Consider the following 26,334-nt stretch of genomic DNA (forward strand, 5'->3'; position numbering starts at 1 on the left):
AGGCATAATTCTAAAGATGTCCTAAACATTAACTCTTAATCCTTACAAACACCTATGAGGTATAATCCTCATTTTATTATTTATTTACTTACTTATTTTTATATGATCCCCATTTTACAGGTGAGGAAACTAAGGCCTATAATTTAAGTAACTTGCCTAAAGTCATAAAATAAAGAAGTGTGGGACATGGGATCCTAGGCTCCAGTATCCATGTGTTTAACCACTATGCTTTGCTAGTGGGGGCAAGAATACATACTCTGCTCTAAAAACTCCCACTTTATAGATGGAAAAACAGGCCTAGCCAGATGAAGGGAGTGGCTAGCTCATAGGGAAGTAGGGAGGACAGATCCCTTGAGGAAAGCAGGACTCCTGATCCTAGTCTAGGCTCTGTCTTGGTCCCTACTGCGAGCCCGAGTGGTAGCTGGAGAGAAGCTGAGAGCCCTCTCAGCTCCCTGGCACCCACTGCCTCATTGGGGTCCCTTAAGGGACCAGTGGGGGAGAAAACAGTAAGATTACAATTCTGACACCATTTTCTTAAAGACAAAGGCCAGTTATGCCCATAGTTAGCTTCTTCCCTTTCATTTTTTTTGCCCCCCTTTCTGATTAATAAAGGTTAGATGATCATTGCAGAAATTTTCACAAAGATCAGATAAGAAAAAAAGGAAGAAAAGAAAAAGAAAAATCATCTCAAAATTCCTCTTGTATACTGGTATATATTGAAGATTTCTTTGCTCCCTCTCTATTTTTTAGAAGCATTCAAGCTGGAAGGCAAGAGACTTGGTTTCTGGTCCTGGCTTTCTGTGTGACCTTGGGCAAGTCCCAGCCCTTCTCTGGGCCACATCTCACCTGTGAAATGAAAGTTTGGACATGGTGACCTCAGATGAGGCCCCTCACAGCTCTCACCTTCTGTTTCTGCTTCTGTTTCTGGGACTGGCAGAAGGGGCACAAGCAGGCTGCCCCTCTGCGGGGGATGCATGGCTGACAGCTCACAGCAAGTCACCTCCGGGAGGATGCAATGGCCCTGTAAACAGCCTTCATTGCAGGCACAGCGTTCCCGGGCCTGCCTGCTTGACTGGGCCCATATGGTGCCCCCTGCCAGCTGGACACCACCAGATGCCCTTCACCAGCCAGCCCTGGGTGACTGCTTTTCCATTAGGCTCCAGAGTGTTCTTTCTAATGCCCCAGGACCCAGCTGGCTCAGGGTAAGAGAGCTGGGATCTGCTTAGCCCTAAGGACCTACCTACCCATCACCACAGCCCTTTGTGACAGAAGACAGCCTGGTGTGTTGAAAAACAGGGGAGAGGGAAGGAGGGAAGAAGGGAGGAAGGAAGGGAACATTGACTTTATTCCAACTCCATTTGGACCTCTTGCTAGGCATTTGGGATTGAGAAATGAATCTGAAAAACGTAACTGCCCTTGAAGGACACAAAGTCTAGTCAGGGTGAGAAGAGTAGAAACAGACAGCAGCAACAATTGCAATGCCAAAAGCTCAGGCCTTTGGGGTCCCACAGGGAGAAGCCTAACCAATGGGTGATAGTCAGGGAGGTTTGCTAGAGGAGGCAACTTTATAGGTGAGTTCTCAAGGCAGACTCAGCCTTTCCAACTCATGTTATTTAATCCTTACAGACAGCCCTAGGGAATAGGTATTGTTTCCCCTTTTATAGATGAGGGTAAGTTAGGTGAGTTCACAACCACTAAAAGGAGGAAAGTTGGGTTCAAACCCCTGGCACTCTCCTCTGGTCTCTGGGCTTGGGTTTCAGTTTGATCCCAGCCTCTGACTCAGAGAGACCCTCAGTGAGTGCTCCTCTCCTGGGCCTCGGGCTCTTACTCTATTGTTGGCTGCAGTGTTGTTGGAAGGCTAAGGACAGAATGGCTGAAAAAGCAATTTATAAATGGAGAGAGGAAATGTCAGCAAGGTCTCCTATCCAGCTGGAGATAGCACACCCCAGTCTTTCCCCAGACACAGAAACAGGACTCCTGCCTTTGAGCCAGGAGCAACCTCAGAGGCTGAAGTTTGCCTTGCTGAGGCACCACCTTCTAGAAGCAGCCAGAATATATGTGCCCTCCTTTTGACTTCCTTTGGCAAAGCCTGCTGGGATGGCACAGGATTCTAGAGAGAATTCTAAATCCTGGAGTTAGAACATCTGTGCTTGAGAATTTCTAGCATCCAGACTCTCCTCCAAGTGCCTCCTAGCAAGCAGGGCAGGGTCTGGGTCTATGTCATGCAGCACCTGGCCCTGGCAGATGTGAAGGATCATGAGAGATAGGATCCCATCTCATTTTACAGATAAGGTTAAGACCCAGAGAGGGAAAGGACTTGTCTGAGGTCACACAGCAAGTCAGAGCCAGAGCTAACACTTCTTTCCCTATACCTCAGATCATAACACCCAGGCCATACCACCTGAAGGCTACTTGGGGAGTGGGTTGGGCATGGGGAGGCCCAGTGTGCCCAGGTGATACCAGGGAGCAGCCTGGGGGCAACTGCGTTAGTAAGTGCAACTGGTCTTGCTAAGGCAAACTTTTACACTACTGCCCCGTTCCCGGCAAAGTTCTACAACTTTCACCTCTCCTAAGTCTCCCACTGCCCTGGGCATCTCCCTCCTCTTAAGCATGACACTTCCCCTCAGCCCTCAGTCTCCCAATTTATGAAATGGTTTCCAAGTACCCTAACGCTGCACTGTCTAGAGATCCTAGGCCCGCAACTCCAGCGGCGCGGAAGGCGCCTCGCCAACCTTCAGACTCCTACGGGGTGAGTAGTAAGGGGACTGGAGAGAGGGAGGAAAAGACGGCGTCTTCTCGGGCTTTGGGCTCCCTCCCTTACGGGCGCCCTTTGTCTGGACAGCCTCGGGAGCAGCGGCCAGGGCCGTGGGGGCGGGGCCGGCGTGTCGGGGGCGGGGTCGCGGGCGGGGCTTGCCCGCCCTGCCCCGCCCCTTCGACGTCGGTGCCGAGCTCGCGCTGGGAGGGGAGGAGCGCGGAGCCCACGCGCCGCCCGACCCCGGCGGAAAGTTTTCTCTGGCGGAGTTTTGGCGGCGGCGGCGGCGGCGGCCGGAGCGGCCATGGACGCGCTCAAGTCCGCCGGGAGGGCGCTGATCCGGAGCCCCAGCCTCGCCAAGCAGAGCTGGGGGGGCGGCGGCCGGCACCGGAGTGAGTGTGCGCGCGTCCGCCGGGGGGGCCGGGCGGGGGTCAGGCCGCGGGGATCGGCCTCCCTGGCGCCGGTGGGAGAGGCGGGGCTTGACCCGCGTCCTGCGGGGCTCGGGGTCGCCCGGGGTCAAGCCGTGCCTCCCGCCTCGTGCCGGCTCAGAGCCGCTGGGCAGGAGGGACAGAAGCAGTGGGAAAGGGTTGGCAGGTCCGGAGGGGGGACCTGCGCGACCCCCGGCACCTCCCCACCCCGCCGCCCTGGACAGCTAGGGGAGGCCGGAGCTCCGCGTGCGTGCCCCGGGGAGGGGAGTGTGCCCCAAGCCCTCACCCGTGCGCCCCAGCCGCGACGCTAGCGGCCGACCGGAGCCCATCTGGCCCCCTCCACCTGTCCAACCTCGGAGGTGATCTTTTGACTCCCAGGCGCCTAGAAACTGTCCCAGGTACGAGCCTGGTTTCGCAGGTACCTACTTGAAGTTGGGTCGAGGTCAGCCTCGGGGCTCGGGAGGTACCACACACCCGGCCCTAGACCCCTGCGTCCCCTCCTGTAGCCGAGCCCAGGTGTGGAGGCTGGCGTCCTGGCTGTTTTTGAAACCTGTTTTCTCTTACACCTTCCCCCTCGGGCTTCCAAGGTCCCAGGGCGCCCAGGGGAGTAACTTACTCGACACCACCTCTCCCCAGGGCGCCTGGGAGGGGCCTCATCCGGCCTCCTCTCCCCGTCTCGAGTTACTCTAAGGGAAGCCGTCACCTGGCACCTTCTCCTGAGGCCTGAGAAACCCAACCTAAGTCCCTGCTTTTTCGTGAGGACAAACCGGGTGGCTTGTCTGGAGTCACAGAGGCCTTCCTGGTAGATGGAGCCAAAGCCAGGACTCCTACACACTCCCACCCCCCTGCCAACCACCTGGACGCTGGCGTCTCCCCCACCAGGAAACCACTGACAGTACAGCCACCCCCACCCGCTTGCCTTTGCGTTCCTGGGCTCAGCCAGGGGAGTCGCAGTTCCCTCAGCCCAGGAGTGCCAGCGTGTCTGGGCCTAGAGAACCCTCCCTGCCCCTCCTCTTGAACTCTGCTGTTCCAGCTGCCGCGGCCTCCTAAACTGAGACTGGCATTGGGAAGGTGGGCTGTGCTTGTGGGTCGGGGTGGGGTCAGAGACTCCTTAGGGCCAGGCACACACCATCTCCCACACTTATGAATCCCAAAATAGCCCCTTTAAATATTTGTGGGATTTGACCAGGACTTCTGAGAATGATGAACTGTTCCAGTGGGGAAACCCTGCCATTTTCTCCTGGGATGAGGGCGGGAGGGGATGCAGGTCAAGGGAAGGAACCTTAGAAGCCCCTCTGAATCTGGGGAACTGGAAATCTTGGTTGGTAGAAAACAGTTTCTCCTGCCTGCTCTGATATTGGACAAGTCACTTGTCCTTTCTGATCCTCAGTTTCTTCATCTGTAAAATGGGGGTAAAAATTCTAACCTGGTAGGGGTGTTGAGAAAGTTATTGTTAATCATGCTTCCTTCTGGCACCTAATTGGTAGTTTACTTCTCTCCCACTCCCCTTCTGTCGCCTGTTATATGTGCATTCCACATGACTGATAGTGTGGTTGAACAAGTTTTTGGGGGGTCTCAGAGCCTGTCTATACCTGCAGAAGGAAGAGGAGAACCCCTCTCTCCTACTGTCCCCCAGTAAGCCCAGAATGCTGTCCTGAAGCTTTCTGGACCCAGAATGATCTGGGTCAAATTCCCATCTGTCCCTCATTATTAAGTCTCAGTTCCTCATATGTAAATTGTAAATAATGGTAGTAATACTCTCCTAAGATTTTGTTTTTGTCGGGGTTAAATGAAATCATGTTTTGCCTGACATAGAGAAAGAGTTTGATAAATGGTAACAACTGCTTTTGTCATTTAATGGTTTACGCAGTGTTTTCATTTCCATTATTTCATTTGCTCCTGTGAGATGAGAGCAAGGATTCTTATCAGATCCATTTTAGAGATAAAGGAACCGAGGCTGATGGAAGTGGAGTCACCGACCCTGACCCAGAGTTTCCTACACAGCTTCCGAGAGGCAGTGCTCCAAATCCCCAGCCCAGATGTTAACATTGTGCCTCATGGACTCTGGCCATGGGAGGAGCAGGTGCAGGCCCATCCCATGTTGGGCTGGTTACCCCTGAGGACAGTAGTGGACACAAGATAGAGAGGGAAACTGTGAGGTGTGTCTGGGGTGGGATGTGGGGGCAGCCGGACCTGTGGTGGTTCCCAGCTAGGCCTTGGGCTCAGACCTTGAGGGCTAGGTTGTTTTGGGGCCAAATTGAAACAGGTGGAGTTAGGGGTACACTTGACATCTGCTATCAGCTGTGACCTGCTCCTCACATCACACCTCAGGGTCCTCACCTGGGATTAGCATGATCATTAACAAAAAATTTTTTAATTGATTTTTAGAGAGAGAGGAGGGGAGTGGGAGAAACATCAATTTGTTATTCCACTTATTTATGCATTCCTTGACTGATTCTTGTATGTGTCCTGACCAGGGATCAAACCCCCAACCTTGGTGTATGGGGACAACATTCTAACCAGCTGAGCTACCCAGCCAGGGCCAAGCATGATCATTGTTTTATTTGTGGAGAAACAAGCTCAGAGAAGGGAGGCAGGTTGCCCGAGGTCACACTGCAAAGCCAGCACCCCAGGCTTCTTTGCACTGAACCTCATGGCCCATTGTCTCCCAGTTAATCCTGACTTCGAAGGGGATTCTCTCCCTCTCCCACATGTGATTTTTCCTCCCATCTCTTCGGGAACCATAAAAGTTTTATCTCAGTCTCTGGCCAGGGATTTTCCTTTCTTCCAGCTGTCGGAAGAGTGACTCACCCTGGTCCCTTAGCACCCTTTTTTCCAAGAGGGTCCCTCTGACCCTCAGGCTCCTTCTGGGTTGTGCCAGCCTATCAGAGAACTCAGTGAGAACAGCTAATGAAATATGAGGCACAGGTTCAGTAAAGCTAGTTCATGGTGGAAGGGGGGGCAGAGGATCTGTTCATGCTTATTTTTAATATTTACGATAAAAGATATAAACACTCAGGCCATAATATTTATTGAGCACTGACTATGTGTCATACACTGATAGAGGTGTTGGGGAGTCTGGTGAATGAGTTGGTCTCCCTTCTGATAGTGTTTACTGTCTGGTGGAGAAGGTAGGTTGACCAGGGTGCAAATGGGTAGTATGTTGTGGGTAGTGGTGAAGCTATGAAGACAGGTAAAGTGGAGTGAAGAAATGATGGGGTAGCTTCTTTACATAGGGTGGTATTTTCATTTGGGTTCTTCTAGAAGCAGATGCTGAGACAAAGATCTGAGTACAAACCCTGACCAGTAGCCAAGGTTGTGGGTTCGATCCTGGGTCAGGGCACATATAAGAATCAACCAATGAATGCATAAATAAGTGGAACAACAAATTGATGTTTCTCTTTCTCTCTCTCCTTTCCTCTCTCTCAAATCAATCAATAAATAAAAATTTAAAAAAATAGATGTGAGTACAGGTCATTTATTTGGTCCCAGGAAATAGTATTAGGAGAAGTAAACAGGGAAGGGAGTCCAAAAAGTGAACACTGAATCACTTACCACTGTGGGCGACTGGAGCGCCATCCTGTGGGGAGCTTTGGGAGGAGGTGTAGATTGTGCTCTGCAGTTACTCTACTCTGTTTGAGGGGCAGTTCCATCAGTGGTGGGTGCAGGGCTTCTAGGGATAGGAACTCTAATGCTCCCAGTCTGCATGGGCACCTCTAGCAGCCAAAGAGAGCTGCAGGCAGAGAGTGATATGTCAGGTGGCGTTTGTGGAAATGGTACCCACCAAGGGGATAAAGGAGGGGCACTGATAGTGTCAGTGCTGGAAGTCAGGGAAGGCCTCTCGGAGAAGGTGACTTTGGAACACATGTATGAATACAGGGAGGGAGGAATCTGGGAACAGCATTCCAGCCAGAGGGACAGCAGGTACAAGGAACATTTAACTGGAGGCTGGGATTCTGCTTCTCACAGGTCTGGCAGCAGAGGGATATGTGGCTTGAAGGAGTCAGGTCATCTGCTGCCTACTGAGGGGGAGCCGGACACTCCTCTCAGGCAGTCCTGCAGGGCAGCACGCCCGCCCCCTCCTGGGGGAGCCTGAGTCTGACTCCTGCCTTGCATAGGAAAGGGCACGGTGGGCGGCGAGTGGGTAAAGAGCATGGGCTGTAGGATTCGAGACCCAGCGCTGTCAGTTATGAACCATGGCCAGACTCCTCTGAGCTTCCTTACCTGAGACGGGAATCCTAATATCTCCTTGACTCTTCTTATCAAATACTGCAAATGGCCGTGTATACATTAAAGCTCTTTGCCCTTGACCCTTGGAAATAACAATAGCTCACACTTCAGCCGCACTTGGTATGTACCAGGCATGGTTCTAAGCCTACCTCGTGTGAATTCGTTTCATCCTCACAAGAGCCCCATGGGGTGGGTAGTGGTATTATCCCCATCTAGAGGAAACAGGAGCAGGGAGGTGGAGGGACTATGAACCCCACAGCCCATCTCCAGACCCCATTGTTTTAACCTTGGCAGCATATTTTTCTCAGTGTAAGTAGGTACTTAGGAAATGGTAGCTGCCACTATTATCATTTTAAAATTTTCTCTTGATAACATTAACAACTTTTAAAAATACTGATTTTAGAGAGAGAAACATTGACTTGTTGGTCCACTTCTTTATGCATTCATTGATTCATTCTTATATGTGCGGGTTTGACCAGGGATCAAACCCGCAACCTTGGTGTATCGGGGTGACGCTCTAACCAGCTGAGCTACCCAGCCAGGGCATGATCTTAACAACTTCTGAAATTTGCCTAGCACTTTTCACATCCTGAACTTTTTTCTGATGAGGCTCCTGAGGGGCTGAACCCATTTGTTAGATAAGGAAACCATGGCCTAGAGGAGCAGCACACTCCAGGTCACAGCAGAGCTTGATACCCCTTCTGAGATGTCACTTTGAGGGTTCTGAGGCCATCTCCCCTCCAGGCGGGGAAGACTGGAGGCTAGGGCCCCAGTCAGAGCTTCCCCCCAGGCAATGGGTTTAGCTGCAACTCTGATGTTCCAGATACCAGCCAGGTCAGGTCACCTGGGGCTGCAGAAAGGGCATAGGGGCACCTGTGTAGGGGCACCTCTGACTCCTGGGCAGGGGGTCTTAATGAGGATAGAGCACATGTTTGCAGCCCCAAGTTAGACTGGGCATATGGTCTATCCCCAGCTAACTCTGATAGGTCATCTGTAAAATTGCAACGTTAAAATAGCTAGTCATTACCCACCACAGGACCAAAAATAACCCAGACCAGAACAAGGGTGTGGACTCAAGCCTGTATTTTGTCTGGGGCCCTCTGGGAGCTCTTCCTGAAGCCCAGGCTCCTCCAGCCTATGTGAGGTGGCTGAGCAGTGAACAGGAGCATGGTATTTGAATTCTACCTCTGTGTATATGGAGAGCTTCTAGGTGCTGGTGTCTTGAAGAGGGCATGGGGCATGAGAGACCATACACCTCATTAAAGAGAGGAGTCGTGCCCAGAACTGTAGAAGCGGAGGCTGGCTTCCCTAGAGGGGGAGGAGGATCTGCTGGTCCTAGGAGGGCCGTGGGGGATGGAAGGTGGGCAAGGGAGAAGTAGGACAGGCAGAACAGCACCGTTGGGCAGGAATGCACCTCCATACCAGTTTCTGGGGGAGGCAAGAATGGAAGTCCTTCAAGAGGAAGACACATGGTAGGCAGCTGCTTGACTGGTAAGAAAAGGAAGTCCACACTCAGGAGGCAGGAGCAACCCGCTGACAGGAGGGATGAGGCCACTAGGAGGCATAGCTGTCGGCGGGGCCTTCTGCTGAGCATGTTACGTTTTATTATCTCATCAAAAGGTCAGAACAGCCCTGTAAGCTGGGGACTTGTTTCCCCCACTTTATAGATGAGAAAACTGAGGCTCAAGGAAGGTAATTAATTCACTTAAGTTAGTGTCAGAACTGGGATTCTAGGATTAAGGCCCTTGCTCTTAACCACTAGGCCATAGTGACTCAGAGAAGGCTTCCTGGAGGAGGCTGGGTGTAAGGGATTTTGATCAGGGCAGGGGAAGAGCATTTATGGTAGAGGAAACCACCTGAGCAAAGGCACAGAGATGGGAAAGTAAATGTTACACCATGAGGAAGAAACTTCATGGTTAAAGCTTCTGTTGAGTGTGTGTGTATAGGATATTGTGGGAGAGGAGATGGGGGACCTGTAGCTCCCCAACAGTCATTGTAGGACTTGCTTGTAGTGGATTGGGAGCTGGGGTTCCCTTTACTTGTGTGACCTTGCACAAGTCCCATTCTTCTCTGGGCTTCAGTTTCATCACCTGTAAAGGGAGGGGTTTGAGCTGAAGGTCTCCAAGGCTGATGAGCAGCAACCCGCCTACTGGGGTGTCTTCCAGGAGGCCGTAGACTAGGGGCAGGGGCAGGCCAGGGAAGGAGGAATGCAGAAAAATGTCGAGCATTTCAGAGGTCAGGGAGGGCTAGGGAATGTTTTCACAGCAAAGAGGTCGTCTGTGACCTTGGCAAGCTTTGGTCCTTTGGAATGGAGGGAGCGGAAGTGGCTTTGGAGACAGACCAGGAAAGGGCTGAGCCAGAGGAAATGGGAGAGTGGGGACATGAAAATGGTGGTTGGGGGTGGGGGGGAATGTTTGCCATAGGGTAGTGATGGATAGTGAGATGAACAAGGCCACCCTGATCAATTGGTGTTGCCTGCCTGGAGCCTTGTGTTGAAAAACTGTCCAAAGCCCATAAATCAGAGGGGATAGAGAGCTGCAAGTGATTAGCAATGTCTGCCAGGAGACAGGCATGGTAGTACCTACTTTGCCAGCCCTGCTTAGGTGGACTTCTGGTTGAAAGTGGTGGTCTGGCCCTGGCCGGTGTGGCTCAGCTGGTGGGAGCATTGCCCCATATGCCAAAAGGTCTCAGGTTCGATTCCCAGTCGGGGGCCCATGCCCAGCTTTCAGGTTCAATCCCCACCCTAGTTGGGACACATGAGGAAGGTAACTGATCAGTGTTTCTCTCTTACATTGATGTTTCTCTCTCTCCTTCTCTCTAAAAAAAAATAATAAAAATTTTAAAAAATCAATGAAAATGTCCTCCAGTGAAGATTTAAAAAATAAAATAAAGACAGTGGCAGTCCTGTTATCTACTAACAGAGGGTAAGCCTCGGGAATTATGGACTTCGGGAGGAAATAACTGTGGCTCTAGGAACTTCTCTCTGACCTTTTGCTAATGTTAAGGTAGTTTGCCTCATGGGCAGATAGTCTTGCCTAATGGATAGGTTTTGGGCTTTCGAGTTGAATAGACAGCTAATTGGACATATTACTGGTCCTTTGAATCTCAGTTTCCTCCTCTGTGAAATGGGAATAAAAAATGCCTGCTTGCTAGGTAGCCTTGAGTATTAGAGGTAATGCTAGGAGCTCTTGCTTTGTGATTATTGTCTTCTGTTACTTGATAGCTCTGTTTCGTCTCTTTCTTTACCCATCGAATGGGGCCTTTGTCTGATGACTGCCTCTCTGAGCCTCAGTTTCCTAATCTCTGATGTGGGGATAATATCCACCTTACAGGAGATAAGATTGTGATGGAGATTTAGTGAGAAAATGATACGGTTTGCCCTCAGCAACTGTTAGCACTGAAGTTGAGTTTGGGCTTTGGACTTGAATGTATGGGTTCGAATCTTGGCTCTTGTACTTGCTGGCCCTTTGGACTTGGTTATATGATTTTGCCTCCCTGGGTTTCAGTGTCTTTGTAAATAAATCGGTATGATAAAGTATTTACCTTCTAAGTTCTCATGAGGATTGAGAGTATTTGATGTAAAGCTTACCAGAGTACTTGGTACATACTGGAAAATGTTAGTTTAGCCCTTTATTAACTATAATGGTAGATGGCAGGACCCCATGGCCTCAGCCCCTTGTTGGGTCTCCCTGGGAAAAGGGACTGCGAGAGCTGTTGCTGGGGTGGGCCTGCCCAGCAGGGTCTGAGCGCCTGTCCTCCTGCCCAGAGCTGCCTGAGAACTGGACAGACACTCGGGAGACGCTGCTCGAGGGGATGCTCTTCAGCCTCAAGTACCTGGGCATGACGCTGGTGGAGCAACCCAAGGGCGAGGAGATGTCAGCGGCCGCCGTCAAGAGGATCGTGGCCACGGTGAGCCCCAGCTGGGGGAGCCAGGAGTCAGGGACAGCTTCCTTCTGGGGTGCTGCTTGTCTCCTGATTATTACCCCAATTGAATGTGTCTGACCTGTCTCTGCCCTTGAGTTCCCTTGCATCAGGGACTCTGGTAAAGAGTAGCAGTTGGGCTTGTGGGGTGAGGGTCAGTGTCCTCCTTTCTAGCAGTTGTGGCCATGTCCTCTCCCAGCCTCTGCTCACCCAACTCAGGCCCCTTGCCTAATGGTTGGTAACTTAATGCTAGGAAGGGATGGGGGAGGTTACTGTCACCCAGCCACTTGCTCTGTGGCCTGAGGGGCAGGTTAGCATACCAGAGACCAGATTATTCCCTCTTCAGCTCTGAGTAAACTTGGGCCCTATAAATCCACCTCCCTAGGTGGTTTCAGACCCCTCAGCTCAGGCCCTATAGCCGGGGTCAGTGGGTGGAGCAGAGAGTCTCCAGGAGTCATCCTGCTGGGTTGTGATGACCCAGTCAGCACTCAGAGTGTGAGCTCCCTCGTAGCTGTGTGTCCTTGGGCAAGTCCCTTAACCTCTCTGGGTCCATTTTCTCCTGGGAAGAGGCACTGCTGCCTGTGATGACTCGAGGATCAGTGCTTGGCAGAAGAAGGTGTTAGCTGAATTGTCTTCTAAATCATGTCTTCCAGTCACCTAAGCTGAGGCCTCACTTGGGTCTGGAGTTTGGGGCCTGGAGGAGCTAGGTGTAGCCACAAGGGTGGGTCCTTTCTTTGACTCAAGTCTGCCCCAAGGCCAAGGCCAGCGGGAAGAAGCTGCAGAAGGTGACTCTCAAGGTGTCGCCCCGGGGGATTATCCTGACCGATGGTATCACCAACCAACTCATTGAGAACGTGTCCATTTACAGGTAAGCTCAGCATTGCTCACATTCATTCTGCCAGTTGGGGCAGTGGGTAGAATGCCTTGTCTGAAGCCTGGCTCTATCACTCCCTTTCTGAATGACCTTGGAGCCTCAGTTTCCTCATCTGTAAGTTGAAGTGGAAATAGATCCTGCCTCAGTGCTGTTCTGAAGCGCAGAGTGCACAGCACCTGGCTCACAATGGGTGCTTGGTTAAATGACAGTTGCTGCTGTCATGCTCACTAGTTGCAGCAGGCCGCTGAGGCCTGATCAGGAGTGGGAACCACATCTCCCCTTGCTCTCCCCACCCCAAGCATGCTGCTAAGTCAGGCTTGGAGCAGAGAGCTGCAGAGTCCCAGTTCTTTCCTTCCACTGTGAATGCAGCAGCTCTGCTGTGGACATCTGGCCAGGTATCCAGGGAAGCCACTGAATTAAAAGAGGTGATATCTGAAGGCAGAGTCTGAGGCCAGAGTGTAGATGGTATGAGGTGGGAGAAGTGCCCTGCTTATGAGGAGGCAGAGCCCAGCCCTTGGAGCCACATGCTTTCCCTGTCCTCTCTCAGCTGGTCAGTTGTAAGATTTCAGAGCTGAGAGGGACAGCAGAGATTCATATTACAAATGGAGAGTCTGAGGTCCAGAGAGGCCTCAGGTCCACCAAGGTCTCACAGTGAGTTAGTAGGGACCAGGACACCAAGACCTGAGTTCTGTCTAGCAGACCCTGGTCTGTCAGGCATCCCTCTACCATATTGCGTTGTCTCTAAGCAGGTGGCTTAGTTGGCTGGAGCACAGGCCAGTACTGGGGTGGTGGCAGTTTTGTAGTTTCTGGCTCATATTTTTCACCTTCTTGATTCTCTCTGCCTCCTTCAACCAGGTTGCGAGGTGTCAGACCCAGCCCTGCCCTCAAGGAACTTCTAGTCTAGGAGGGAATGGAGGGAAGGAAATAGGAGATGGAGTATAAGTATTTCCCAAGAGGGCAGAAAAGGAAGGGCCTGCCCGGGGAAACCTGGGAAGGCCTCCCAGGGGAGGTGGCAGGAAGCTGGATCCTCTGGATGGAGAAGAGGTAGCTGGGGACCTGGTACCCCATTCCTCTGCCCACCTGGGGGTCTTAAGTGGTACTAATCCCTATGTCAATGCCTGTGATTGAAGCTGGGGCCACACCGGGCAAGGGAGTCAGCCCATTCTGGGCTGCCAGTTCCTCTGCTGGTTGAGATTCCCAGGCTGACTGGAGCCAGCAGGGAGGAGTCAGACAAGGGAGGCGAGTGTTCCAAGAGGAGGGAGCCCCTGGGCCCATACTTCCTCATCCTACCCCCAGCCCTTCCACTTCATCCAAGCTCCAGGAGAATCTGCTAGCAGTCTCAGAACCCTGGGAGGGACAGTCCTGGAACCCCTCTGACCTCTGGCCAGCAGCATGACCGGAGGGCAGGTAGGGGAGGGGGAGGCCAGGTAAAGGGCCTCGGTGGGTGGGCAGTGTCCCGCTTCCCCTTCTAGCTGGTCAACACAAACTCTTGAGAGGTAGCATGGCAGTGGTTACAGCCTCTGGAATCAGCAGATTAGATCGGTGTCAGCTCTGCCACTAGCTTGGTTGTCTGAGACGCTAGCTTCAGTTTTTTCATCTGAAAAATAGGAATAATACTAGAACCCATCTCAGAGGGCAGCTCTGAGTTAAATGAGGTGATGTCTGAACGTTGCCTGGTATACAGTAAGGGCTCAACTATTTCAACTTTAGGGGTGACTCAGTAGAGGGGGAAAGTTCCCTGTCTCCCGTCTTTTCTCCACTCCTTCCTGCCTAGCCTGGGTCCCCCCCTTGCCCCCGTGGATGGCCCAGGATGCCAGGCCCAGAGGCCAAGGCTGTCTCTCTGGAGCCTCGCACTGGTGGAGTGGGAGAGCAGGCTGCCTGGAACTCGGGAGATGCCCTAGCTGGTTGTTGTCAGGCCCCCATGCTGGGGTCTGGTGACATTTCCTACTTGCCTTTCAGGATCTCCTACTGCACAGCAGACAAGATGCATGGCAAAGTATTTGCCTACATCGCCCAGAGCCAGCACAACGAGAATCTTGAGTGCCATGCCTTCCTCTGCACCAAGCGGAAAATGGTCAGTGGGGAGAGGCTGGAGCTCCAGCAGGCTCTGCTTGCGTTGGAAGCCTGTCCTTGGGGCCCTGTCTGGTGGGGAGGCAAGACCAGAGTGGCACATCATTTAAAGTATGAAATCTCTGGGAACCCCAAGTGGGTGGTGAGAACTGAGGGCTCCAAGACACCTGTCAGAGTGGGCTGTGAGCATTGACAAGCCCCTATCCCTAGTGAGTGCCCTGGACACCTTCCAGTCTATAACACGATTTGTTGGATTTGAGATTTTGGGGGGTCTCCTGTTAATAATGTGATCTGGAGGTGCAGGGCCTTGTCTGGGACTAGTCCTTGGAGATTGGTGATCAGAGGGGCCCACGGTGAAAAGCAAAAGTGAGAACCTTAGGAAGGCCCATCTTCCTGTGGCAGAGCAGGGAGGAAAATGGCCACTTTTTGGGTACGTACTGTGTGCTTGTTTCAGTGGTCACCTCTAAGCTATCTTTTTATTTAATACAACAGCACTGTGAGGTGGGAGCAGTTACTGTCTTCATTGTTTTTATTTTTATTTTTAATGAGAAAACAGACTTATAGAGGTAAGCTGTCTTGTTGAAGATGACACAACTAGCCAGGCAGAGTGAAACCCATGTTTTTTCCCCCTCCTTGCGTGACTGTCAGGAGCCAGGGACTCCTGGCCCCATTTCTAGGTCACCCCCTGGCCACATCTATCTGTAACCAGTGGGAATCTCTGTGGTCTCTAGGCATTTGTCTTGAACTTTGGGGCAGGCAGCCCGAGTGAGTCAACCATTGGTGTTGGAAGCCCCCTTCCTTTCCTTGGCCCCTGAAGTCTGAGCATTTGCCCTGGAAAGAGGTTCCACACATTTATTGATTTAGTTTTGGCCTCTGTTAACCTCTGTGTACAGAGCACAGAGCCCCAGTCCCCATGCCCTGTGGTCATGGGAGTCAAGGAGAAAAGTGGTGGAGTGGGAAAACAGGCTCTCAGAAACTCAGAGGAGATGCCCTGTGGGTTATCCCTTTCCTCTGTCATCAAGAACACGTCAAGGACATCACAGTCTTTAAATGGACCTCCATACTTACTGGTATACCCATCAGACATGCTTTAGATACGATATAAGTTTTCTATTGCTGCTATAAGAACTTACCACAAAGTTAGTGTTTAAAACAACACAGATTTATTCTCGTATAGTTCTGGAGGTCAGATGTCTGAAGTGGGTCGGCAGGGTGGTTTTCCTCCTGAAGGTTCTAGGGGATATACATTTTCTTGCTGTTTATAGTTTTAGAGACCACCTGCATTCCTTGGTTTATGGCCCCCTTCAGCCTCAGAGTCAGCATTGTGGCATCTGCCAATCTCCCTCTCTGCTTCCTTCATCAATAACTATTTCTGGCTTGGACTCTCCTGCCTCCCTCTCATAAGGCCCCTTGTGATTGGGCCTACTGGGTAATCCGGGATAATCCCTCATCTCAAAATCCTTAATCACATCAGCAAAGTCCCTTTTGCCATGTGAGGTAAGGTTCACAGGTTCCAGAGATTAGGATGTGGGCATCTTTGGGATCACAATTCAGCGTCCCACAGGTTTCTTGGAAGGACCACTACAGGAGAAGACGTGAGGGGTGTGATCCTGGCTGATGTACTTGCTGTGTAACCGTGGATAAGACCCTGCCCTTCTCTGGGCTGCTTGCCCATCAACAGAATGAGGAGGTCACCTCAGTGACCTCCAGGATTGTTCTGTAAGGCCCCAGTTTCTTTTGTGCACCATTTTTTCGGTAGACTCAGTGTCACTGGCCACTCAGCCTGTGCCTCGTGATACCCTAGGTCCCTGAGCTGTGGTGGATTCTTCCATGACACTGGACTCCTGGCTTTGTTTCTTATGAATCCATACAGACTTAAAAATGCAGGCTCATGTCCCCATTGTCCCTCTCTTCTTCCCCACTGACCAGAGCAGGCGCTGGGCAGGGCACCTGGCCATGGCCATTGCTGCAGAGCGGCGGATTGGGGAGGGGGCTCCCAAGATGCAGAAGCTTCCTCTGGGAAGGCGCAGTTGGGAGGTAAAAGAAAGCCTGTGCTGGCCCAGCTGCGAAGGGAGGCCTGGCCCAGGTCCTCCGCGTCCAGAGGACTTTAGACAGACCGATTGAGATCAGCCTGCCCCAGGCCAAGAGGTCAGTTACTGAGGAAAACAGCTTGGTCACTGCTTCGTGCTGACAGCAGATCCCCGATTGGGCAGAGGGAAGGGCTCCTGCTGGACACTTAGGTCCAGACGCATGCTCTCTTGGCAGGTTTTCATCTGTGTCGGATGATTGGTCGGATCATGGTTTGTGCTTCTCTACCCTCTCCCACCTGCCTCCCCCCTTCAGGGAGCCCTGGGGAAGCTCATCGATGAGCTAGCCCAGCCCAAGGGGGTGTAAATTGACCATGTGATGCAAGGATGGTGTTCTTGTGTTCCCCAAGTCTTCAGCTAAGCCCAAGCTGGTGGTGTGTTGATGGCTTGGTGGCCTGGCCATGGTGAAAATCCCGGGATTCTTGGGGCTTAGTGGACGTTTCTGGGGAGGAGGCAGCAGGTGGCCCCACAGATGCTTGCTGCTGTCTGTCCTGGGCTAAGCTCTGTGTCGGGCACTGGGGACCCAGGGAGTCAGCCATGGAGAAATGAACAAGGCGGTGGGTGGGAGAAGAGGCTGGATTCAGTAACTGGGATAAAGGGGTCTTGGTTCTACTGGGAGGATATTAAGTCTCACTGGAAGTCAGCAAGACTTCCCAGAGAAGGAGATGTTTTGAATTGGGCTCTGAAGGATGAGTAATAGGTAGGAGTTTGCCAGGCCAAGAGAAAGGGGTGGGCATGGTGAGAAGGTGAGTGCCCTCCAGCACAGGAGTTAGCAAGCGCAAAGACACAGGTGCAGAATTCAGTGGAGTGAGTGGTAGTTTAGGACTCATGTCACTGGAGCCTGGGAGGGTGGTGAGGTCAAGTCATCTCAAAGGGGAGCCTTAAATTTGGATGCTGGCATAATCCTCACTCCTTTTGGCCTGGGGCCCATAGTCTCTACATCCCCACCCTCTCTTGCCTGGATGCCTGAATAAGTGAGATGCCTATGACCCATCCGGGGTCGAGGGCAAGGGATTCCTTTCTGCGTTGCCCACCAGTTCCGCTCAACCCAGGCAGTACAACCACCAGGCCTCCCTTCCCCAGTGGCCCCTGTTGGGCACAGCCAGGGTAAGTTTCTCTGCAAAGAAACGTTTCCATCTGCCCAACTGGGACTCCTCAGGAAGCACTTCAGCCTCTGGGCTCTGAGGTAAAGATGCAGCTGTACTGGCAGTGAGCAAAATGATGCTCTTAATCCTGCCCCAGGCAGGGTGGGGCAGAGCTGTCCTCCCTCACATAGCCATTGGCATTTCTCAGGTAATCCTTTTGTGTAGAGTTATGTTTCTGGGGCAGCAGGGCTATCAGGGACTTGTGGCTCAACTTGGTCTGAGTACTGGGCTAGAATTTGGCATCCCAGGGTCCTGGCCCAGTTCTGCAGCCCTAAGCTAGACCTTGTCCCTTTGAGGACCTAACAGCCTGGTGACAGGAACATGAAAAACTGGGCGAGGTAGAACCTGGTCAGGGTAATAAGATACACAGGCCAGAGACACTCAGAGGGATAGACATCTGTCCTGTGGAATCCAGGAAGACTCCCTCCCCCTTCCCCCACTCATCTCCCCCCTACCCGAGGGCAGGCTGGGGCAGCCCTTTCTTCTGATGCTGCCCAAATTCCTGCAGCCGCCCCAGGAAGCAGGGCCCAACCCCCTCCCAGTCCTTGCTCAGCCTGGGCTTGCAGCCACCTGTACACCTCCGAATCTTGGGTTGTATTTGGTTTAACTTACAGCTTGGGACTTCAGGGCAAAAGGGCAGGCGTGTATGCAAATGAACAAGCAGATTTATGCAAAAACGCTATCAGGCTTGTGCTCACAGATTTCCTGGAGGCAAAAATAATGGTGTTTTCATCTCCCTGCTGCACTGAGTGACCATCCCTTGCTTGGGTGTGTAGTGATCGGACTCGGGCTTGTAATTAGTCCATATTTTTAGTTCATGGGCAATTCTCAATGGTAACTGGGTCTATTAAACTTGATTCAGATGTGACAGCTTAAATTGTAAACAGCTGTGAAGAGTTTCATACTTAATTACCATATTTAAGTTTTGCCATAAAGTGCCCATACTTCCATCAAAAATGTAAATGACGGAGACATTCAAATGAGATTTTATACTTCGTGAAGTTTAATTGGCATGGATCAGTCAGCTTGTTTAGGGATTTTAAATTAAAAAAAAAAAACCTAAAGGCAGTAGCCACGGATTCATTTCTCAGTTAAATTGAGTTGTCTGGCGGAGAAGAAGGGAGTGGGGCAGAGGCTGGTTAAGCCTGAACTTGTACACTTGAAAGGGTACGGGCCTTTCTTCCCTAGGCCCAGGCTTTCCGAAGGAAGCTAGGTGTCGCCTCCAGCTATAGCTATGAGCTCTGGGACTTGCACTCCCAGAAGCTGACTGAGTAACCCTGAACTAGAATCAGAGAGAGGAAGGGGTTGAATTGAATGTGGGAGTGCGAAGCCTCAGGATGCCTGCCTCTTGGGACAATGCGCTTCAGCCAGCTTGTTGCACCTCTGGAGGGTTGTGATTCTTGCCTTTAGGGAGCACCCAGATGGGATGACACAGGCATGTGAGCTTGTGACATGAGAAAGGGGGTGACATTTGAGTTGGGTTTGAAGAGTAGATGGGAGTTCCCCAAGGGTGAAGGCCCAGGGTGTGGCCCCTCCTTCCAGGTGGGTTATGGCACTGAATGGCTTTGGTTCCCTGCCATGGGCACTCATTGACATCTTGCTCCTGCCAGGAAATGTATAAGCTTCCTACTGCCTTTCTGGGACACAGTTATAAGCCCTCTGACTCTGTATAGTACTAACCAGTGTGACCTTTGCTGCTGTAGCTCATTCAGACAGTGGTCGGACCCTTTCCACCTCTGGCTTTTCTGTTTTTTGATTCCAAGGGTTAAGTAAGTATGTGAGGTCCTCTAGTAATTAGGGAGGACTTCTCAGAGGAAGTAAGCCTTACACTTAATTGAATTTAGGGAAGCCCAAAGGGAAGGGAAAAAGGTGGAGGTGAACAGCCATTGCCGAGGCGGGAGGGCTGGAATGAGGGTGGGAACCTTGGCTGGGCTACAGGTGGTGAAGATGCCACCCCCCCCAACCGGTGGAGAGGGTGTGGCCTCATTATAACCTGGCTGCTTTGTGACCTGGGAGGGGCCAGGACTCTGCCTCCATCCATCAGGCATTCCAGAGCCTTGGAATGGAGCCAGGGTGGGCCTGGCCAGGACCCCCAGCCTCCTGTTAAGACTTGCTGTTACATGCTTAATATGCACCCCTCCCTTGACCCCACTTCCTGTTTTTCAGGCGCAGGCTGTCACCCTCACAGTAGCCCAGGCCTTCAAAGTTGCCTTTGAGTTTTGGCAGGTGTCCAAGGAAGGTGAGCCTTGTTCACAGACATTGGGGTGGGGGTAGAGGGAGTGTTGAAGAAGGCTGGCAGAATGGGGTGGGGAGGGGTTGGTAAAGGCCTGGGCTGACTCCCACCTTCATTACCTACCTGATGTATGACCTTGGACGGTCCCTTTACCTCTCTGAGTCTCAGTGTCCCTATCTGAGGAAATGGAAACAGCTGTCTCTCCCCCCAAAGTGCTTGTGGAGATTAACTGACATCTGCATTTCTTTCCTCCCTGTTGGAGACCTACCCCTGTCCCCTGAGGTTGGCCATAGCTTACTCCCTGCCCAGCAATTCCCCGGACGGAGTGCTGGGGTCGGAGTGCTAGGGTCAGAGGCGCTAAAGCGCTGTGCCTTGGTCCCACAGAGAAGGAGAAGAGGGAGAAAGCCAGCCAAGAGGGAGGGGATGGCCTGGGCGGGGGCCGCGGCGACAGCACCCCCTCGTTGAAGAACCGTGAGTCTTGGGCAGGGGGAGGGGGTGGAATCAGCTGCATGACATGGGGTCTGCCCTTTACCCAGAGGGCCCCACTCCCTCCTGGGCTGGAGCAAACTCTTGGTTTTTTTATTTTTGTTTTGTTGTTAAATAAATAATACATGGTCGTTATAAATTAGAAAATGGAGATAAAGGGGGAAAGTTACTCATTATGACGCATGTTCTTCCACATAGGTTCCTATGCAAAAATATGAACATATGTATATACCTCCCTGTATATACTTTACATCCTGTGTGGGATCTCCTAAAAACTTAACACCTGTTGTGAATATAAAAGTTCCAGCCTAAACCATTAGTTGGGGAGAAGTTCTCACATTGGGGGCAGCTGTTCAGCCGCTTTGGGAGGTACCAAAGTAGGGCTCTGGGTGGTCTCAGTGATAGACATGGGAAAGGCCATGCCGAAGGAGGGAGTCCGGACCAGGACAGCCCAGGAGGCTCCTCTCCCACTGACACATCTGACCGGACCCCTCACAGTGGTCGCCACTGGGAACCTGCTGGACTTGGAAGAGATGGCCAAGGCCCCGCTGTCCACGGTCAGCGCTAATACCACTAACGTCGACGAGTCACTGAGGCCTCAAGCCTTGAATAACAGCAGCGTTGTCTGGGTGAGTGTTCATGTGGCCTGCTGACCCCACAGGGATCCAGTGAGCCTCAGCCTGTTCCTGGGGTGAGGCCTAAGGGTGGTCCAGGGCCTGGCACCCATGACTTACAGGCATCTAGAAGGGTCAGACCCAGCCCAGCAGCACCCAGACCCAGGGTAGGGGGTAAACAATGTCCCCTTTGAACCCAGGGCTACGTCCTCAATAGGCTTGGCTCCCAGCACAGCTGTCTCCTCACAATGCCCAGCCTCTTGGCCTGAGCACCCAGAGCTCAACCCACCACAGGACGAGCTAAAGGCTCCCTTGTTCTTTGTGTGGGCAGTTGGCTCCTGACACCCCTCCTCGCTTAGCCACTGAATGAGGAGTCTGAGACTTGGGCAGTCAGCAGTTGGTCCCTGACACGCTCTGTGACTTAGGGCAGACCCCTGACCTCTGTGTCCCAGCTTTTTCATCCCTTCAGTGAGGGCGATGACCTCTGCCTGCAGCATCTCCCAGAGGAACCTGATTTTTAAAATTAAAAGTAGTTTTCATTGGGAAATAATTTTAGAATTATAAAATGTTACAAAACAATGCAAAGAATTCCTGTTTACCCTTCATCCAGACTTCCCAAACCTTAGCATCTTATGTAACCACATTACAGTGATCAAAGTCATTAACACTGATACGACACGATTATATAATCTTAGGCTTTATTCACATTTCACCACTTGTCCCCACGGTGTCCTTTTTCTGGACCAGGGTCCATTGCAGAATCGCACATTACTTGTCATAGCTCTTTAATTTTAAATAATCTGGCACGTTGAGGGACATGAAAAACTGTGAAATCCCGCTGCCAGTTGGGGGCCGCCCAGCGTCCACTGAGCAGGCGCGCTGAGCCTGTTCTCCGCTGTCTGGAACCACCCTTGGCCCCTGCCCATGCTCAGGGAGACTGCGGAGGCCTCGCCCATTGTTTTCCCACTGAGGCAGCTCTCCCTGGAGCTTGGAATTTGGGCTGGGCTTTTGGAAGCAGATGAAAGCAAAAAAACCTTCCCCGCCCTCCTCCTCTCAGAATTGAAAGCCTTAGCAGTCATTCAGCTCAACCCCCTCATTTGACAGGAGGAAAAGCAGAGTCTCAAAGAGGAGTAGTGTCTTGCCTAAGGGGTCACTCAAGTAGTGACAGAGCTGGGAATGGAACCTACCCAGGCGCTCTTTCTCCTGTTCCACATCCCAGGTTTGGGTCCCTGGGCTGAGGTGCTGCTGGTGGTAGCCAGGTGGGAGACCTGCTTATGCCTGTTCCTTCAGGTGCTCACCAGACTCCTATGCTTGTGCTGGAGTCCCTATAGCTTACCCAGGGCTGGGACAAGTCCCAGCTATGAGCATGGGCCTCCCGACCTAGGGTTCATATCTCCCACTTTGTTTTCCCCAAGGAGCTGGATGATGACCTGGATGAAGCATTTTCAAGGTAACATTACTGGGCTCCTTTTGCTGGGGAAGGAGGCCTGGCATTTGTCGGCTGGTCTCTGGGGCCCTTTGCCATGTCTGAGAGCATGAATTCTGACCTTCTCCAGAACAAAAATCTCAACTTGAATGCCTCCAGGGATGGGGACCTCACTGTCTGGGGTTGGCCAGGTCTGCTAGAAAGCTCTTGCTATTAAGTCAGAAACTATTCCTAGTGGCTGCTTTACCGTAGTTGGAGCTGAACTAAACACACTGCTATTGCTCAGGCAGACTTCCTCTTCCTGCACCTGGTGTAACCTTCAAAAAGTGGCTTTTTTGCAGCCTTTGTTCCCTCCAGAGGTTTTACATTTATGGAAAGGGGCAGGGAGAAGGCAGTGCTCACTCAAGCCCACAGAGCATTCCATAGAGGAGGAATGTCAGGCACAGCAAGGAGATACTTTCCTTTAGCCTGGGGTGGTGGCATTTCTCCTTCCCGGGGGCCATCCCTTTAGCCATGGCTACCGTTAGCTTGGGAAAGGGCCACCGAGAAGGCTGAGGAGAGGCCCGGCAGCTCAGGGTTCCCAGTTGGCTTCCCTTTCTCCCTGGGGACACCCAGCAGCCCCCTACATTCCTCTCCCTCCTCCTCAAGCCCTTCCTGCCCGAGCCTGGGGAGCCCCTGGCCCCGGAGGCGGGGACCAGCATGTGTGGCTCCTTCCTGGAGGCAAAGACATTCGTTTACTGTTTTCCCTGCTTTGCTGGCTGGCTGTCCGCCTCATTTGAAGAAAATCTTCCATTTGCTTTTTCCAGATTACCCAAGTATCATGTTCCTTTTATTAAAAACTTCAAAAATCAGCAAAGCATTAAATAGGAAGTAATAACCCATAATCCCACAGCCCAGGCTTTTGGGCTTAATCCTATACAGATGCATTGTTTTGCATTGATCAGCTCGTCATATTTACATTTGGGGGTCCTGATTTTCACTTATCACTGACAAATCGGGAGCATTTCTCCGGGCTGTTGAAAACGCCTTAGGCACACACACATCTTTCATCCACTGCCTGCATTCCTTTAAGGACATGGGCCGTAATTTACTTAACTCTCCCCTGTTCGCTCCTTAGGTTGTCCCCCTTGTTAAATTCATTTTTGGATGGCACTGTGTTGAACATAGTTACAGCCAACAGTTTCGTGGTTGTACTGTCTCCCTCCCACGTGTGCCCCTCTCGCTGCCCTCGCCGGTGCCGCCCTTGCCCCTTTCTTGGGCATTTCCCGATGGAGCCGTGAACGGTGTGGGTGCCCCCGCCTCTCTGTGGCGAGAATGCCACTGCCTGCCCCACAGTTTTCTGAGCCGTTTGACCGTCAAGGGTAGGCTGTCTGCTTAGAGACTCTACCTCTCCTGACATCTGAGACTTTCTTTTTTGGCCCCTGTGTCCTGGCATTTTCCCACCCGTGCCCTCTCACTTCTGACCCTGGTGCCGATTGGGCTGGACTGGCTCCTCATGCCCCCGCCAGCTCCTTGCCTGGGCCCTCGGCTCATACAGCTCTGCCTTCCAGGCTCGCCCAATCTCGGACAAACCCTCAGGTCCTGGACACTGGACTGACAGCACAGGACATCCATGACGCCCAGTGCCTCTCGCCCGTCGACTGGGACAAGCCTGACAGCAGCAGCACTGAGCAGGACGATCTCTTCAGCTTCTGAGCGCCCAGGGCTGCCGGGGCATGTGACCAAAGTCTCCTGCGGTTGGGGTGGGGCAGCCCCAGGACCCCCAGCCACCCTTTTCTGGTGCACAGCACTGTCAGCCTACAGATCACAGCTGCAGCCAGTCAAGCAAAGGAAAGGAACCTTTTTTTTTTAATCCCGCTGTCTAAGAACTGAAAGGTGCCTTGAATATTTATTCAGTGACTTCTGGTTCAACTCGGAAGCTGGTTCTATGTCAGGCACAAGCGCAGTGTTAAAACCAGCTTCCTGCCTTCTCTTGAGCAAGCTCTGCTCTGCTGTGTGTGTCCGGACAGTGACCAAAGCATTTCTTGTCCCTTTTCTCTAAGGACCCAGATTTCCCTGGAGGCAGCCCTGCTCCTCACTGAAGGCAGTAGGAGCATTCATTTCTGTCACCTTCTGAGCACAGGAGGGCACTGCAGCCTCATAGAGGACTGCATCCTTCTGCTTGTCTGCCGCAGGGGCCCCAGCAGGCCTGGGTTTGAGCCCCTGGACCCGGGGATTCTCAGAGACAGAGGGGCGGCCCCTGACCAAAGATGACACACAGCTGGCACTTTAAAGCACACACAACAGGTGTGGCTCCCAGGGTGCACGACGGTGTTGCAGTGCAAAGAGCTTTCTTGCTGCCCTTCCACGAGAAGGGGCCCAAAGTCCCCGAGGATGGTCCGTCAGTGCTCTGACCCAGTGTGACCAGCTGCCCATGGACTCCCAGAGTCTGCTGCATGGCTGCCCTCCAGTGGCATCCCCCGCCACTTTTCCCCATATGGATGAGCTGTGCTCACTCCTCCCTTTTATCTGTGTCTGAGTGTCCCTGAGCCCCACCTCCCGTACTTCCTGGATTTGAGGAAGAATATTTTGTTGCCCTTTTATAGATGAGAAAACTGAGGCCAGCAGCGTGAAAGGGGTAGAGTCTAGAGTAGAACGCAGACCTGATGCCAAAGCTGCCTTCTCACCTATGCCTCACACAGTTCACACATCCTTTTTTCTAGCTTTGTTGTCCTCCCAGAAACCAAAAACCCCAGCTATTTCATGACCAAAATGTGTTTTGTAACAAACCATCTGGTGCCTTTCCACACAGAACTGGCAGGGGCCTCCGTGCCCTGCTCGCTGCCTCATTGCTGTTGATTTCCGGGAAAATGGAATTGTTTGACGTCTGTTAATTCAGGCGGTTAAACAAAACCAAACTCTAAGCATCCTGACACTCTTGACCTCCCGGGTCGGGACACACCAGCAGCAGCCTGTTTTCAGGGTCTTCCTTCCTGCCTCCGTCTTAGTCTCCACAGGGCTCCCCACATCCTGAAACCCAGCCAAGCTGCCAGCACTTCACCATCGTGAGGTGCCTCCTGGGTCTTGCTTTGCTAATCTTAAGTAAGACACTGCTGATAGTCAGAGCAGGTTTCCCCAGCCCAGGAAAACACCATTTCTTAGAATCTACTTGTCTAAGCACTTATACCAAAACACAAAGACAGAAGTGCCTGGGTGAGGGGTGGGGTAGGGTTTGTAGGGCCTTTATCAAAATACAACTTCCTTTCTCTGCTCAGCCCCTACACCCCTGCTGCTCTCCCCTGACCTTGGTATCAGCCCCTGTTTTTGTCATGAGGCAGTGTGGGTTGGGCCTGACAAGCTGTCCTTGGCACTGGGGTCCAGGAGCCCTGAGAAGGGCCGGGCTGTGTTTGTATATGTTGGACTGCGGCCTTCACCGTGGTCTCTGGGCACCTGCGGTTGGTGTGCTCCCCGTGTGCCTACAGATAAGTCTTGTGCTTTTCTCCGTGTTGTTGTAAAGGAATTTCTAATGAGGAAAGGACAAGTAATAAATGCTCTCTTTTTGGAAACACAAAGAGCACTTGGATGGAGCAACCTAGGACAATGTGGGAGTGGGCGACCAGCAGCTCCTGCCCTCCGGTGGGCGGAGCAGCAGTGACCACAGGCTGGAGCCCATCAGGACCCCCTTTTCACTCAGCAGATGGGTGTGATGAGGTCATCTCTGGGCCCCTCAGTAGGGTCAGCACCCAAGAGGTCTCTGAAAACCTAGGTTTGAACTTCGTAACCAGGGTCTGCGAAGCCCCAGGATGTGCATGCAATTGTGTGTGTGTACGTTTTTCTTGGGGAGGGTGTTGTCTATCATTTCCATCACATTCTCAAATGGGTCCTCAAAATTTATTCATTTGACAGACTGTGCTGAACACAAACTGGGCCTGGGGCGCAGTGCTGGGGGTGGCAGTCCAGACAGGGTCCAAGTGGATTCAGGATGTGTGACTTGGGTGTGATGGGACTGGGATGGGCGATGGGGGAAAGTGGCTTTGGAGACCCAAGGTCTAGCCCTGGCTCTGCCACTTAGAGACTTAAGTGGATCAG

The 26,334-nt window shown here is 52.2% G+C and overlaps 1 protein-coding gene across 2 annotated transcripts; it reads left to right on the plus strand.

Moving 5' to 3' along the window:
- Window positions 1-2,953: 2,953 nt before the first annotated feature.
- On the plus strand, window positions 2,954-25,815 carry LDLRAP1 (low density lipoprotein receptor adaptor protein 1). Of its 2 annotated transcripts, none has more exons than XM_081146240.1 (9): window positions 2,954-3,144; window positions 11,177-11,319; window positions 12,087-12,199; window positions 14,165-14,279; window positions 19,674-19,746; window positions 20,125-20,211; window positions 20,725-20,855; window positions 22,256-22,290; window positions 23,817-25,815. In XM_081146240.1, the coding sequence occupies exons 1-9, from the start codon at window positions 3,057-3,059 to the stop codon at window positions 23,959-23,961; spliced, it is 930 nt and encodes a 309-aa protein (XP_081002366.1). In that variant the 5' UTR covers window positions 2,954-3,056; the 3' UTR covers window positions 23,962-25,815. The 2 variants fall into 2 exon arrangements, with proteins under 2 accessions (XP_081002366.1, XP_081002367.1); XM_081146241.1 differs by lacking the exon at window positions 2,954-3,144 and adding an exon at window positions 3,522-3,578 and having other exon boundaries at window positions 23,817-25,808.
- Window positions 25,816-26,334: the final 519 nt, after the last annotated feature.

Source organism: Miniopterus schreibersii, assembly GCF_964146895.1.
Source record: "Miniopterus schreibersii genome assembly, chromosome: 8".
Lineage (NCBI taxonomy): Eukaryota > Metazoa > Chordata > Mammalia > Chiroptera > Miniopteridae > Miniopterus > Miniopterus schreibersii.

What these genes read in the sequence shown, in the direction of transcription:
- LDLRAP1 (XM_081146240.1), top strand. Translation starts at nt 3,057, where the DNA reads ATGGACGCGCTCAAGTCCGCCGGGAGGGCGCTGATCCGGAGCCCCAGC. An exon ending in TTGGCAGGTGTCCAAGGAAG is followed by an intron (nt 19,747 to 20,124) that starts GTGAGCCTTGTT and finishes TTGGTCCCACAG; the next exon opens with AGAAGGAGAAGAGGGAGAAA. An exon ending in CTGGATGAAGCATTTTCAAG is followed by an intron (nt 22,291 to 23,816) that starts GTAACATTACTG and finishes TCTGCCTTCCAG; the next exon opens with GCTCGCCCAATCTCGGACAA.